Source organism: Diadema setosum, chromosome 10 (genome assembly GCF_964275005.1).
Source record: "Diadema setosum chromosome 10, eeDiaSeto1, whole genome shotgun sequence".
Taxonomy (NCBI): domain Eukaryota; kingdom Metazoa; phylum Echinodermata; class Echinoidea; order Diadematoida; family Diadematidae; genus Diadema; species Diadema setosum.
In genome coordinates, this window is record NC_092694.1 from 33,303,137 (window position 1) to 33,316,627 (window position 13,491).

Consider the following 13,491-nt stretch of genomic DNA (forward strand, 5'->3'; position numbering starts at 1 on the left):
GCGAGCCAAAAATTTTTGCATTTCAGCTTACAAAATATGAAATTCTTGTGTGAGCACAATAAACATTGTCATTTTGTCCGCGTCATTATCATGTTTTGTTTTCATCGTGTTTGATTTGGTTTTCTGCCCCCCCCCCCCCCCCCCCTCCCATTCTCCCTCCCCCCGTCCGGATGAGTTTAATTTTTTTTTTTCTTCCTCTTCTTCTTCTTCGGTTTTTTTTTTTTTTTTTGCGCCCCTAAGAAGTGGCGCCCGGGGCACGTGCCCCCCCTTGCCCCCCCCCCCTAGATACGCCAGATTCTTCATTTCTGAAATTTTGGTGGCCCCGGGCCACCGGGCCACCGGGTCACCGTTAGTGTCAAGCCCTGCCTATGGTGTCAAAGGGCAAGGGTCAAAGATCAAGTGATATTGCTCTACCGCTGAAAAAAAAAAATAAGTCCTCCAATTGGCACCAAAGTCAAAGAATGCATGAAAGACTCAATACATTTTGTCCTTGTGCCAGATGTTCAAACATACGTCATGTCATTTTTGTTACCAAACATGTGAAACTGTCACCGCCGACGGAAAGTGAAGGGGGGGGGGGGGGTGGGCACTTCCGGGTTTCATGAGCTAACAAGCAAAAAAAAAGGCCTTACCGCACTCACACTTCAAGTTTTTATATATTTCTTTCTAGTGCCACTTACGCACTACAATGGGGGCCCAACACCTTATGTATTCCTTTGAATGGTGCAAAAAAAGGTGGGGGGCCTGAGTAAAGACTTATTCGGAGAACCATGCGATATGACAGAGGCATACCAGTCGCCATATAGCGACATTTCTAGTTTACATCTAAATCCCGATATTCTATGAACATGATCATTGATGTCTGTAAATTTCATTCCTGATTTTCAGGGATTCATTGAACAATTCAGTGTAAATGAATCCGAACATGGCTGATCCCGAAAGCACAGACTCCAATAAAATGACCGGTTCCGAAGATGCGACGCAGCTAGATGAGAGATCAAAGTCGAAGCGAAACGGAAGTCCAGTGGATGGCCGCTGGGCTGTGGTCGTTTTAATAGCTGTTTTCGTGACACGGACGGTTTTAACCAGCCAGATCGTTGCGATGTCGGTGCTCATCGGGGAGTGGGCGGGTCAACTTAGACTCCCAGCCTCTCAGTTGGCCTGGTCGTACTCCATTATCACGTCGCTTCGCTACTGTGCTGGTACGTGTGAACGTTCTTGGTATCTTAGCTTTTAAAGATAGAGAGAAATTGGCTGCGACCCATCGTGTACTGCGTATAGGCCTACTTATCAAAAAAAAAAAAAAGTGTACGCTAGCGTCGAGTTATTTTTATTGCAACTGATTACAAATAAACCTTCATCGACGTAAATAAATGAGTATATGAATATAAGAACGACCCAAGTCCAATTTTTGGCCAAATTCAGTTTGACATGGGAAATTGTAGCTTCTAAATGCATGGACTCATCTTGTGTATAAATGATAAATCCTAATTACCCCCGGAAGTGCCTGAAATAAATGAGTTAAATCTTATATGAATGTAAGAATGAAGGACTTGGGTCATTCTTACATTCATATTATAGCGCCCTCTCTCGTCCTTCTCTCATCTCTATAGCAGAATCACGTATATGAATCAAAGAACGACCCAAGTCCATATGAATCAAAGAATGACCCAAGTCCATCACACAAAATGGCCTCTCCACAATTAATGTTAATGTTAATTGTCATAATAATGTATGTTCTAATTTGTATATACAATGTTGCCATCCCATCACAGTTAAATAGAATATTATTGGACAAACAAAAACGATATGAAGTTTTTTTTTTTTTTTAGTTTACTCGAAATGGTCTTCCATGGACTTGGGTCGTTCTTATATTCATATACTCAAATACCAATTATTCAGTGTTTAAGTGGTAAGTTATAAAAGAAAGAATCATGGACACACAATGTACTCGGACTCGAACCAACGATCTATACTTATTGCTATAGAGAGAACGGCAGACCATAGGCAGTACCCACTACTATAAAGGATAAGAACCAGCAGGTAAGGGGCGATAAAAGGTCGGTAGTCTAGCTGGATACGACACCCGTCTACAGTGGTCTAGCAGACAGGAGGTAGTTGGTTCGAATCCAACCAGAATATATTTGGCCATTATTTTGTATCATGGATACTTATACACTGAAGAATCGAGAGAAAAAAAAAATAAGCGTATTCACTGGGAAATGTTTGTATTGATTTCATGAAATTTGGTGATTTAGCTTTTAAAAGTCATTTAAATCTTTGCTGTCCGACTTATCGAAATCTTAAAATCAGTTATAAATTTCTAGACAAAGACTATAATAATAATCGTATGTTTGGGTTTTTGTGTGTGTTCTGTATAGACAAAGCAACAAGTGTGAAGAATAGCCACATTCTTTCCATGAGTTATTGATACATTGCATTAATACTACATATTTTCGATCATTTGCGAGTTTTTCCTTATGTCATCACATTGTTTTATGTTTCTTATACCATGAAACCAAAAATAGCTACGTGGAAGAATGTACTATAAAACTGTAATAGCCTTACATGATGAATTAGTAGATGAAGGTTGTCCGGATGTTTTATGAGGAAAATCCTTTATAGATCACCTCAAAAGCTTTATAAAACTTACACATTTTACTTTAGCACTTTAACTTTTGAGAATATTGAGTCGTGTAAAAAGAAAAATCTTAAAAAGCCTTACGAAACAAAAGAAAAATCAGCTGAGAAGTCTAGGCCCTCAGCTGTGTTAAACTTTACATGACAGTGTGTAATTATACGACGCATTGAATCATGAATACTAATACAAAACAATACAGCTAACTAAAAATCAAAGATTGTCACTTCTGACTCCAAAATTAATTCCTTATGAATAACAAACAAACAAAAATCAGCATTTTCTTCCTTATAAATAGTAAATATTGAAGTTGCTTGATGAGAAAAAATTTTGTTTACCAGCCGAGAGATGGCATTATGGGATTTGGAACTGAATATTAAGACAGTTCCAGGAACGTGTAATGATTAAAAAGAAAATCATTATAATCTTCTTTTTACCCTTTCTCTTGTTCACGTCTACTGGAAGACCAATTATCACCGTGCTGGAATTTCATTATCAGTGAAATCGATCAGCGTGTGTGGCGATGCCCAATAATTATAATTATATAATTCCTAAGGACTGTTTTAGCCAATTTTGATAAGTGTTGAAGTACTGACATAAATAAAGAGTTAAAATACTCTCAACAAGAAAACTTATAGAAGGAAGTAATGTTCATCCGGTTTAAAAATATCATAGAGATTATACATTGATATTGATGACCGCAGATATATAGAAATATGTTTAAATTGAATAACGCATGTATATATATATATATATATATATATATATATATATATGTGTGTGTATAAATAAATCAATATATATATATAATATATATATATATATATATTATATATATACATATACATATATAATACATATTAATATATGCATTAGTTTCTCGTGTCCTTTTATTTTTTTCAATTTCTAAAACGTTTTCTTATATATCTAAAACGTTACCTGTCCTGACCAGTGACAACAAGGTTAGTAAATGATACCAGCCTGCTCCATCGAATAACTGTAATGACACTTTATGAGAGATAATGAAAAACATGTTATGAAATATGAAAGAGCATGTAATTCCTAGAGGAATTCAATGCTTATTTTATGACAATTGCTTTTGAAATGACTGCAGTATCCAGAACAAAACGATATGACAAAAGATGGGACCCACCTCTTATTACGATTGCTTTCTTTAACCTTGTTTTTCAATATCTCAGCCATTCCAAACCCGATATTCATCAAATCAATAGGCTTTGAAATCCTCATGGAATGGTATGCTCTGAAACATTTCAAAAGTGTTTGTGTTTTGATTTGTTTTGTTTATTTTTTTTTTATCTCGAAAAGAGTTAAAAGTTCAATGCTGATCTGCACCAATACTATAATACCATCCCTTTAACGTGCTAAAGGCCGGTAGACCTAACGTGGAGAAAGTGCCCCCCCCCCCCGCAAAACAAACAAACCAGCAAACAAACAAACAAACAAACATTGTGTCACGAAGCATTACTCATTTCGAGAAAAAAAAAAGAAGAAGAAGAAATCATCATAACCAACGCCCACTTTCATTGTGTATATAGTTACCTTTGTGGGGATGGATGGCATAATATGTTTGAGATAACTTTTTTTTTTGGGGGGGGGGAGCTAGGGGCAAAAGTTAGTTTGGGGAATGTAACCCAGTGTGGACTGCGCGAACAATGAAAACAACTGGACTTGGTTTTACAGATGACCTTTTAGTTTTACAGATTGATTTTACAGACACGACAGAGTTGACCTTTTAGTTTTAGTGATTGATTTTTCACATGAGCTTGGATTTTTCGGTAATAGAAAGCCTGTTCTTCTCCTTAACTGGACAGGAAATAAAAAGTGCGTGAATGGTTGAGGGCCTATAGATTCTTCTGAGTAAAGCGAGTTTTTTTTTTCTGTTCTGCTCTTTATTTTGTCACGTGGGTATCTAATAGCTGTTTTGGCGTATATAGATTCTCCATACCTCTATAGAGCACGAAGCTAACTGTAGTATTTGTTTGTCATACGAGAACATAATGGTAAAAAAAAAAAAAAAATGTGATCTGAAACTGCGTACGTCTCTGAAACTGCTGATGTATCATAAATTGGTTTCTATGCCGAACAGAAATTATTTTTAACAGAACCAGAACATAGTTATGAAACAGAGTGTTTCATATTTAAGGGAATGGGTATGAGTGGACAGGTATGCAGCCACGATGCATGTCATGAACCAGAGGCATCGCATGTTCCTACATTTGATTATGATTGTACATCATTGTTATCACGTAAGTATACATTATTTTCGTACTGCGTCGGATTAATATCATCTTTTTAAAAATAAGAATTGTTATTTGAATTACTTCTATACGTAAGGAACACACACATAACAAAATGTTTATATAAAGACACAAAAAATAAGTCCAGGTAAAAATCACAGGCTTTTTCGAACACTTATGACCTTAGATGTGTATAATCCACCCTCATGTTGTTTATCTTGAATGAGGGAATCTTGTCAAGCCTTGTCCCCGAAAAACAACGTAAACATTTTCTTGAGACGCATGTGATCAGCAAATTCAACGAGCAATGACGTGCCAAATTTGAGCCATGCAGCTGTATGGTCAAGTCTTAAGAATCGGTTAATAATTCACTGTTGCCACGGTTGCAGATGTTAATTTGCGGTAACCGCTACGGAGTAATTGATTGCCTACCCGTCTTTTTCGTAACATAGTAAGTCATTATTGGCAACTTGTCATTTGTTGTTTCGTCGAATTAGGTTGTTCAATTTCTTTTAGAGCGTATTCTTTGTGGGAAGTCGCGGGCAGACGATTTGTTGCTTAGACTTATTAGGGTTTGACATCCGAGTCCGGCCACAGAATGACTTTCATAGAACATCGATCTCTTTGAAATTAATTTCATCTCCATATTGACCGATTCTTTTTCGCTGTGAAATCCCTGTTCGCTCATTTTTCAATGAGTTCAGCAGATGGTGTTCATTGCCATATTTTGTAAATTGTTATATTCTGACCACTTAATTTGAGTTCGCTCGCTTTCGTTTGCTCGTTTTTCAATCAGTAAGTTGAGCAGATGGCTTTCACTGCCGTATCTTGTAAATTGTTAATTTCTGACCTCTGAATTTGAGTCGTGGGTTGTCTTTATATCTATCGTGTCTATTCCGGCATGTTGTACTGCTGTTTGCTGTCGCAAAACAAACGATTTTTGCATTACTTTCCTTGAGACAAACGCTTACAACGGGCTTGGACTGTCAATAGGGAGCTTTAGATTTTCGCGACGGGGACATTCAGAGGGGAAAAGATCTATTCTGAACATGCGCAGAATCGCGTATCAAAGTCGATCTATTAATCAAACACGCGCCTTAGTTTTCACTAAGCGTTCTGGGCCATTTTTACGTCCGCACAATTCACGTCGTAGAGAGCTAGCATGCACCGATCATTATTATATGGGAGCGCCATTTTATTTTTTGTAGGTTGCGTCAATTTGCCAAATTTGAGCTGTCATCAAGAGAAAAGCGCGTAGGTGTTGCTCGGTAACGTTGCTTCGTTCGGCGTGTTTCTACAGAGAATCCGATAGATCTAGAATTTGCAAACGCGTAATAAAATGCTACGCTAACGCAGACCCGGGTTGTTTCCACAGAAAGCGTATAATCGGATAGAATCCGATTCTACGCCTGTATGCAGTTGTGACCGGATGTCTGGAAAGTTGGCTTAATGCATTGTGGGTAAATAAACATTCATCATGACGGCTGGTAAATTTGCCGATCGAGGGTGTTTCTGCAGTCTAGGTTAGCACTGTGTCTGATGAAGCACGATGACGTCAATGGTGACTTCAGATAATACATCCAGGTCTTACCGCGAACTCACATCATCTAGCTGTATCGGATTATTGAACCCGGCTTGTTTCCACAGCGCTGAAAGAGGGAACTGACTCGGTATTTTTGTGGCTATCGGAATCTGAAAGAAACCGACACTGGTGCGTTTCTACAGGATCTTCTATCGGATAGATCCGATTATAGACCCAGAATTTGGAGTTGTGTAGAAACACGCCGAAAGTCTTCTCTGCTCATCACGCAGTCTGGTGATGCCAGGAACCGTGCTTATGTGCTTCTTAGTATGACATCACAAAAGAAGTTTGCTAAAGCAGCTCTTATCCCCCTTAGCCGAATCATGAGCCGAACTGTGATCGGACCACTGACTACAGTGGATCGGACTTCTTCGAACTCTGGGAAATGGGTCAAAGCGTAAGCGCTAAAGAGGAATCGATAGCGTAGGTCGTGTCATGCGCCCGCGTACGCATTCGACTAAACCACCGGGACCATGTGCCTTTAAAGGTGCATGGTCCCGGTGTTTAGTCAAATGCGTACGCGGGCGCACGGCGCAAGTTTCCTATAGAGACCTGCGCTATTGACTCCTCTTTAGCGCTTACTCTTTGGCCCACTTTCCCCGAGTCCGAAGAAGTCCGATTCACTGTAGTCAGTGGTCGGATCACAGTTCGGCTCATGATTCTGCTGAGGGGGGTGACAGCTTTAGCAAACTTCTTTTGTGATGTCATAATAACAAGCACATAATGCACGCACCCTGGCATTACTACAGACTGTGCGATGCGCAGAGAAGACAATAAAGGCAACGTTACTTAGCACACCTACGCACTTTACTCTTGATGACAGCTAAACTTCGGTAATCTTCGTATCAATGCTAACGGTGATCGGCAGTATTATCAACAGCGCCCTCTACACTACCGGGACTATGCACCTCTAAACACGGCGCAGAGGAAGAGGAGAACGTCCAGCTCAAGCGTCGTCTCAAATGTCCGCGCCGCAAATCTGGATCATCATCATTCGACATTTCGTCTTTGGCAAAAGAATTAATGAGATGTTCTTGATTTCTGTAATCCTTTCATGAGCAATCAATAAGCTAAGATAAACGAATTAATTAATATGATAATGCTAACCATAAAGATAATGTTATTGACGATAACAATAATTGATATTTTATAGCGACCTTTCCACTGGATACAAGGTGCTATGAGAATGATGTCATTTCTGGTCGGCATTATGGGGGAAGCAAAACAGGCAATTACAGTACGTGACCACTGCATGTATACATAGGCAGGGATAGGAATTTCAGAATGAGGAGGCCTTCATATTATTTTGTTTGAAGTGATCCAGTGTTGGTGATGATTTCAGTAGAGGAGGGAGCCTATTCCACAGCATAGGTGCAGTAGAGGAGAAAGCGGAGTCGCGAGCTATAGTTTGCTGGTGCACGGTTTGATGAAGGTGACTGACGGTGAAAGACGAGTGCGCCTAGAGTGAGTGTCGTACCAGACACTCTCCGTCGTACACTGGTAGGAGAAGCTTGAGGGATGTCCTTTCATGAACTGGGAGCCAGTGGAGTCAACATATGAGATGAGTGGCATGAGAACGTGAACGAACATGTTACACAACTCTAGAGGTTGCACACTCTCCATATCAACCTGAATAATTGCGTCTAGAAGAGCATTGCATTATTAGTCAAGTAGAGGTAGACCAATGCACGGACTGCTGTGTGACAAGGAGAAGTATCAATGGATTTTCTGATCCTAAAGAGATTCTGATGTTGTTAGCTAACTTGCAGATCTGTGAAACATGAGTGCTAATAATTTGCATCGGAGGAAAAGACAACTCCTGGATGGCCAGAGGGAGATGAGTGTTGTACCAACAACAAGTTTGATGTCCTGTACGAGCACAAAGTGGTGTTGGGAGGAAAAAATAAGAAACTCTGTTGTTGGTTGTTTTTTGGTCTTCTTCATTGAGTTTTATCTTGGTACCAATAGGGCAATAAAAGGACTCATGAAATATCTGAAAGCGTGGTTACGTAGAAAATTTTCGATTGAGTTACAGTCGGAAAGAGCAAATGGAAATGATTGGCAGATTGCGCAGATAGCTTGTCATTCGCTGTTTGCAGATCTGTCCGTATCTGTTATAATAAACCGCTGTCGCTTGTAATATTCAGTCTAATGTTCAGCTGTATCACCATACATTTTTTTTTTTAAGTCAATAGTATGATCATTTCCTGTGGAAATATAGGTCTGCAGAATTCTGACAAGGTTGGACAAATACTTTATCTTGTAAATGACAAAAGTGAGGTCTATTGCTGCGTTTTGAATATCCTTTATAGATATCTTTGCAAATGATAATATGTAGAATGGTCTGGAAACTGTTCCTGGACAAGCACCTAGAGGAGCAGCATTCAATGTATTTACGGAAAGCAGGAATAGGTAGTTATCCTCTCCTACATACCGCTTTTGACTCATGCATTTTTGGCCCGCTCCTGGTCCGAGCTAAATTAGCCCGCGCCAAGCATTAAAAATTGCGTTCAATAACTAGAGCAGAGCCGCACTACTTTTACGATGACCCATTCATAAACTCGGTAAAGTAAGGGATAACTGCCATGGTAACTGAACACATCATGGACAGAGCGGAAGTGCATTTTCGCGAGATATATGTACGTGCCGCGCGCTTATGAGCTGAGCAGCGGAAGCTGTGACCTTTGACCGTGAAAGAAATTTTGGCCCGCGCCTAGCGCTGCATGCTATCCTTCATAAACTCTTCGATCAGCGCCAGGCCCGCGCCTGGTCCGCGCCTGGTGCTAGCTGCAGCAGCGCCAAAATAGTCCGCACCTGGCGCGGGCCACTTTGGCCCCCACCCATTCATAAACTCAAAATTTTCGACTTGGTCCGCTCCTGGTCCGCTCCTGGTCCGAGCCAAGAGGGTTACTGAAAGGGGTATATGAGAGCACTGCAACAGGAAAGTCGCATATGCTCGGTTTTCGGTTCACCATGTGTGAGTCCTTAAAAGGACTGTTAGAATCGCCAATGACAGGAGGAATGAGAAGGTAGGATAAGAAGCAAGAAAATTGAGCGAGAGTATTTTTTTTCTGGGGTGTGTGTAGTCCTGAAAAGGACTGTGAACTGAAAAGGGATAGAGGAGCTAGGAAAAGTACTTTGAGGACTCACACATGGTGAACCGAAAACCGACCATACGCTATGTACATCACCATGCAAACGCCTTCCTCCAAGAACACTAAAGTCACTGTTGGAACTAAAACAATGCAATAAAAAGAATCATTACACAAAAAGAAGTGAAACATGTATTGTCAGGCTATATAAGGACGACCGCTGTGCTGCGTAACATCTTCTATACCCGAAACCCTCTTTAAATGTAAGGTTAAAGGTTGCCTCGTTTTGACAGTACAGTGAGTGCCTACCCACAAAAATTATAATGCGCACAGACACTAGGTTTTGATGGACGTTATAGCACAAATTGAATAAAGAATGATTAAGGTCCCTCCCAGTGAAACTCTACTATTTCTATGGCTCGGCTGGCAAAACTTTTTAAATACATATGAGTCAGAACGAACATAGTGGATAAAGCCACTTGTGTAAACGTGGACGTGGTTAGACTCTGACTAAAGTGCGTGTATTTCGACGTAGCGAAGGTGTGACATGTCCGAGTTGGCTTCCATCAAGTCACACATACACCGAATAAAGTGTGATTTTTTTTCTTTCTATCAAAAGTACAACATGAATAGCCCAATTTTATATTTGAAGTGACACCCATTTAGCATGGTAATATTACTAAATGTTCACTAGCACATGACATTTATTCATTACTTTGCGTAAAATCATATTCTATTCCATGCAAAATGAATGTGAACAGTTGTTAAAAACAAATCCACCTTTCTGCCTATCCAATTATCAACAGGTCCGATAGCAGGTGCTCTCAACCGCACATTGGGCTGTCGCCCGCTAATCTTCATTGCAGGTGTCCTGGGTGTCTTGTCCCTCATCTGCTTGTCTTTCGCCACAAGGCTGTGGCACATCATTTTATGCAGCGTCGTATCAGGTGAGCGTTACTTATCTTTATTCCTCTTCTTTCGGGAATTTTTGAAAGGACTGAGAGGGAGTATCGTCGGGATTTTATATAACTTAAGTGTCTTTTCAGTAAAGGGTTTCAATTTTGTGTGTATGTCATGTGTGTGTGTGTGTGTTTTAATTCAGTCTGATGATACAGTTTTTCAGTACTTCTTATGTTGTGTAATCACAAAGCCTGGAAATAAACATTAAAGGCATAATTTACCATTTGCAGATGAAAGCATTAGTGCTATAAAATAGTTCTAAAATGTGAGTTAGGGATAGAAACAACCACTGTCAAAATTTGAATCCGTATAATCGATGTTAAGTGTTGTTAAATACACAAAATGTGAACAATAGTTATAATAAAAATTTTTCCAGACTAAACCGTATACAGTTACGGTTTATTGAGAAAAACCCTGATATCTCCTTACATTTTAGGTTTTATTGCAAATATTTCATATGGTAGGATGTTTTATGATACAACAGACCTACACATTTGCATCAAATATGATATCTTGAAAATTTTTGAAATCACTGCTCCCAAAGGTAAACTGGACCTTTAAGTGCTTTAGATCATTATATAACAAGAAGGAAGATGATAACACATTTTCTTATTCTTACGCCAGGCATATCGTATGGGCTTGCTGACCAGGGATGTGTTATTGCCGTTGGGATCTATTTCGACCGCTGGCACGGTTTGGCCAACGGATTCGCCTCCAGCGGCGCCAGCGTGGGAGTCATGGTAGGTCCACTCCTGACAACGACGCTCATCAACATTTTCACTTGGCGGGGCGCAGTCCTGATCTTTGCGGGAATGGTAGCTCATTTCTGTGTAACCGCCATGGTGATACGGCCACTCTCTTGGTGGATGAGTGGGCATCGCCGGGAATCTTCCAACACCCAAGAAGAGAGTCGCTGGTCCGTAGCAACAGTCAGCAGCGGGGTGCCTATCTGCGAAGAAAAGGAATTCGCTCCGCAACTGTCAATCCAGAAAGAAGACAACAAGCAAACCACATGTACCCCAAATCAGACTGACAGTAAAGTACATACTCCCGTCGCAGCCTGTTGCAGATTTACCAAAGCATTCTTCGACCTGGTAGGATTTACTATACTTGTTAAAAACCCTAGAGTTCTTGTGCTCTGTGTTACGGTATTTTTTCTTGGTTGCGGCTACTTTCCGACCTATACTTACGTCACCAGCTATGCCCTTGCGTCCGGTGTCAGTGAACTGAAAGCATCATACATCTTCACCATCAGTGGAGTGTGTATGTTGGTAGCGAGACTTTCCCATGGATTCCTCTTGGATTATGACGTACTTTCACCCCCGATGCTCTTTGGAGTTTCAGCTACGTTGGCGTTTGCTGGAAACTTTGTTATAGCCATTTTCACGTCCTTTGCGGCGTTTGCTACATTTGGCGCCATATTTGGGACCGCAGCGGGTACTGCGTTGGCCCTTGCTCCACCGCTGACGAAGTCTGTCACATCCCGGAAGGAGCTACCGAGTGTACTAGCATTACAGGCATTTTTCCAGGGAATCGGACAGGTGTTATGCGTCTATGTTCAAGGTACAGTAATAGTGTGCATGGTGTTTTCACCTTTGTTATGCCTCTATGTTCAAGGTATAGTAATAATGTGGTGATTTCGCCTTTGACGTTCAGAAGACATGCAACTGTACGTGCACAATAGAATGATAAGGAAGCTGATTTGAAAAGCAAACATGTTAATTATGTAGATAAATATACGGATATATTGACTATAGTGATGACAGATAGGAAATCATGGTGATAGTTACGATTATTTCCACATAATCACCGCACTGGCCCAGATAGCCATACATGTAGCAGTATATATTTGCGTCCTTCAGTTTTAGTACACATGTATTACTACATGCCGATCTTTACACCTCTTGGATATTTCTGAAAATGTTTCTTATTGTCTCCTAAAAAAAAATTGGTAACCTGAAACCCCATCTTTAACCAAATTTTTTATCATTTTAAACGTTTCATCATTTAAAATTAGTCGCATAATCTGTAGCAAAAAAAAAAAAGAAGAAGAGAAGCTTAATAGTGTCATATGAAATATTCAAATTTCATCTATCCTGTTGTTGTTGTTGTTTGCCGTCTGTTTCTCTTGTTTGACTCAATTTCTGAAAACCAACTCGAAAATGCGGCTGGTATATAAATAGACATGTGGAAGGAGCTTTTCTGTTAATAAAGAAAAGAAACTAGGAAGGATAATCATAATTCCTACCGTCAAGATAAGAATATTAACTTAAAAGTCTGACAAGGAGCCCGTTGCATAAAACTCCAACCGGATTTTTTTCCGGTTGAAATCACAAAATTCTGGTTGGAAGCTCCCAACCAGAGTTTTCATGCAACGGATTTTACATTCTTAGGTTAGCAACCTTAAAAAATTCAGGTTGGGCAAATCCCAACCTGAATTTTTCAAGGTTGCTAAAAAAGTTTTATGTAACGGGACCAAGGACATATTTACTCACCTGCTAATCACTAATTCTTTCTTCACAGGTGTACTTTTTGATACCACAGGCTCATACAGCGCCTGTTTCTACTTGACGGGAGCTTGCCTGCTTACAGCTGGGGTCAGCGGTTTTATACTACAGGCGCTTACCCAAGTGTTTCAGCGAAGGAAGACAAACCCAAAAATGAGGGCGTCTCCAGTCAGGAAATCATAATTCTCCCTAAATAATTTCGTGTGCATGTTCACAGATAAAACTCACCCAAGGCGTTCATTGAAATACTATTCACGATGGGACTGCATTCAGTAGTTCGACATCTACAGTTACAGTTACAGTTTGCCCATGTATTTCGTTAAAACTATACAAGTATGGTGTTTATGTATATTATAAAAAGATGATGCGCATTAAAGGGACATTCCAGACGATTTCCATAATTTCACATCATGGAGTACATAAATCAACAGCTCCATGTATAGATTTGTGGAAT

General features: G+C 40.0%; 1 protein-coding gene across 1 annotated transcript; it reads left to right on the forward strand.

Moving 5' to 3' along the window:
* The first annotated feature begins 925 nt into the window (after positions 1-925).
* On the forward strand, positions 926-13,220 carry LOC140233953 (monocarboxylate transporter 12-like). Its single transcript, XM_072314041.1, has 4 exons — positions 926-1,202; positions 10,377-10,517; positions 11,155-12,093; positions 13,054-13,220. The coding sequence occupies exons 1-4, from the start codon at positions 926-928 to the stop codon at positions 13,218-13,220; spliced, it is 1,524 nt and encodes a 507-aa protein (XP_072170142.1).
* The last annotated feature ends 271 nt before the right edge of the window (positions 13,221-13,491 follow it).

Excerpts from the sequence above, each read along its gene's own strand:
- LOC140233953 (XM_072314041.1), top strand. The coding sequence starts at position 926 with ATGGCTGATCCCGAAAGCACAGACTCCAATAAAATGACCGGTTCCGAA. Across the intron at positions 1,203-10,376 it reads GTCGCTTCGCTACTGTGCTG|GTCCGATAGCAGGTGCTCTC; the intron begins GTACGTGTGAAC and ends AATTATCAACAG. Across the intron at positions 12,094-13,053 it reads GTTATGCGTCTATGTTCAAG|GTGTACTTTTTGATACCACA; the intron begins GTACAGTAATAG and ends CTTTCTTCACAG.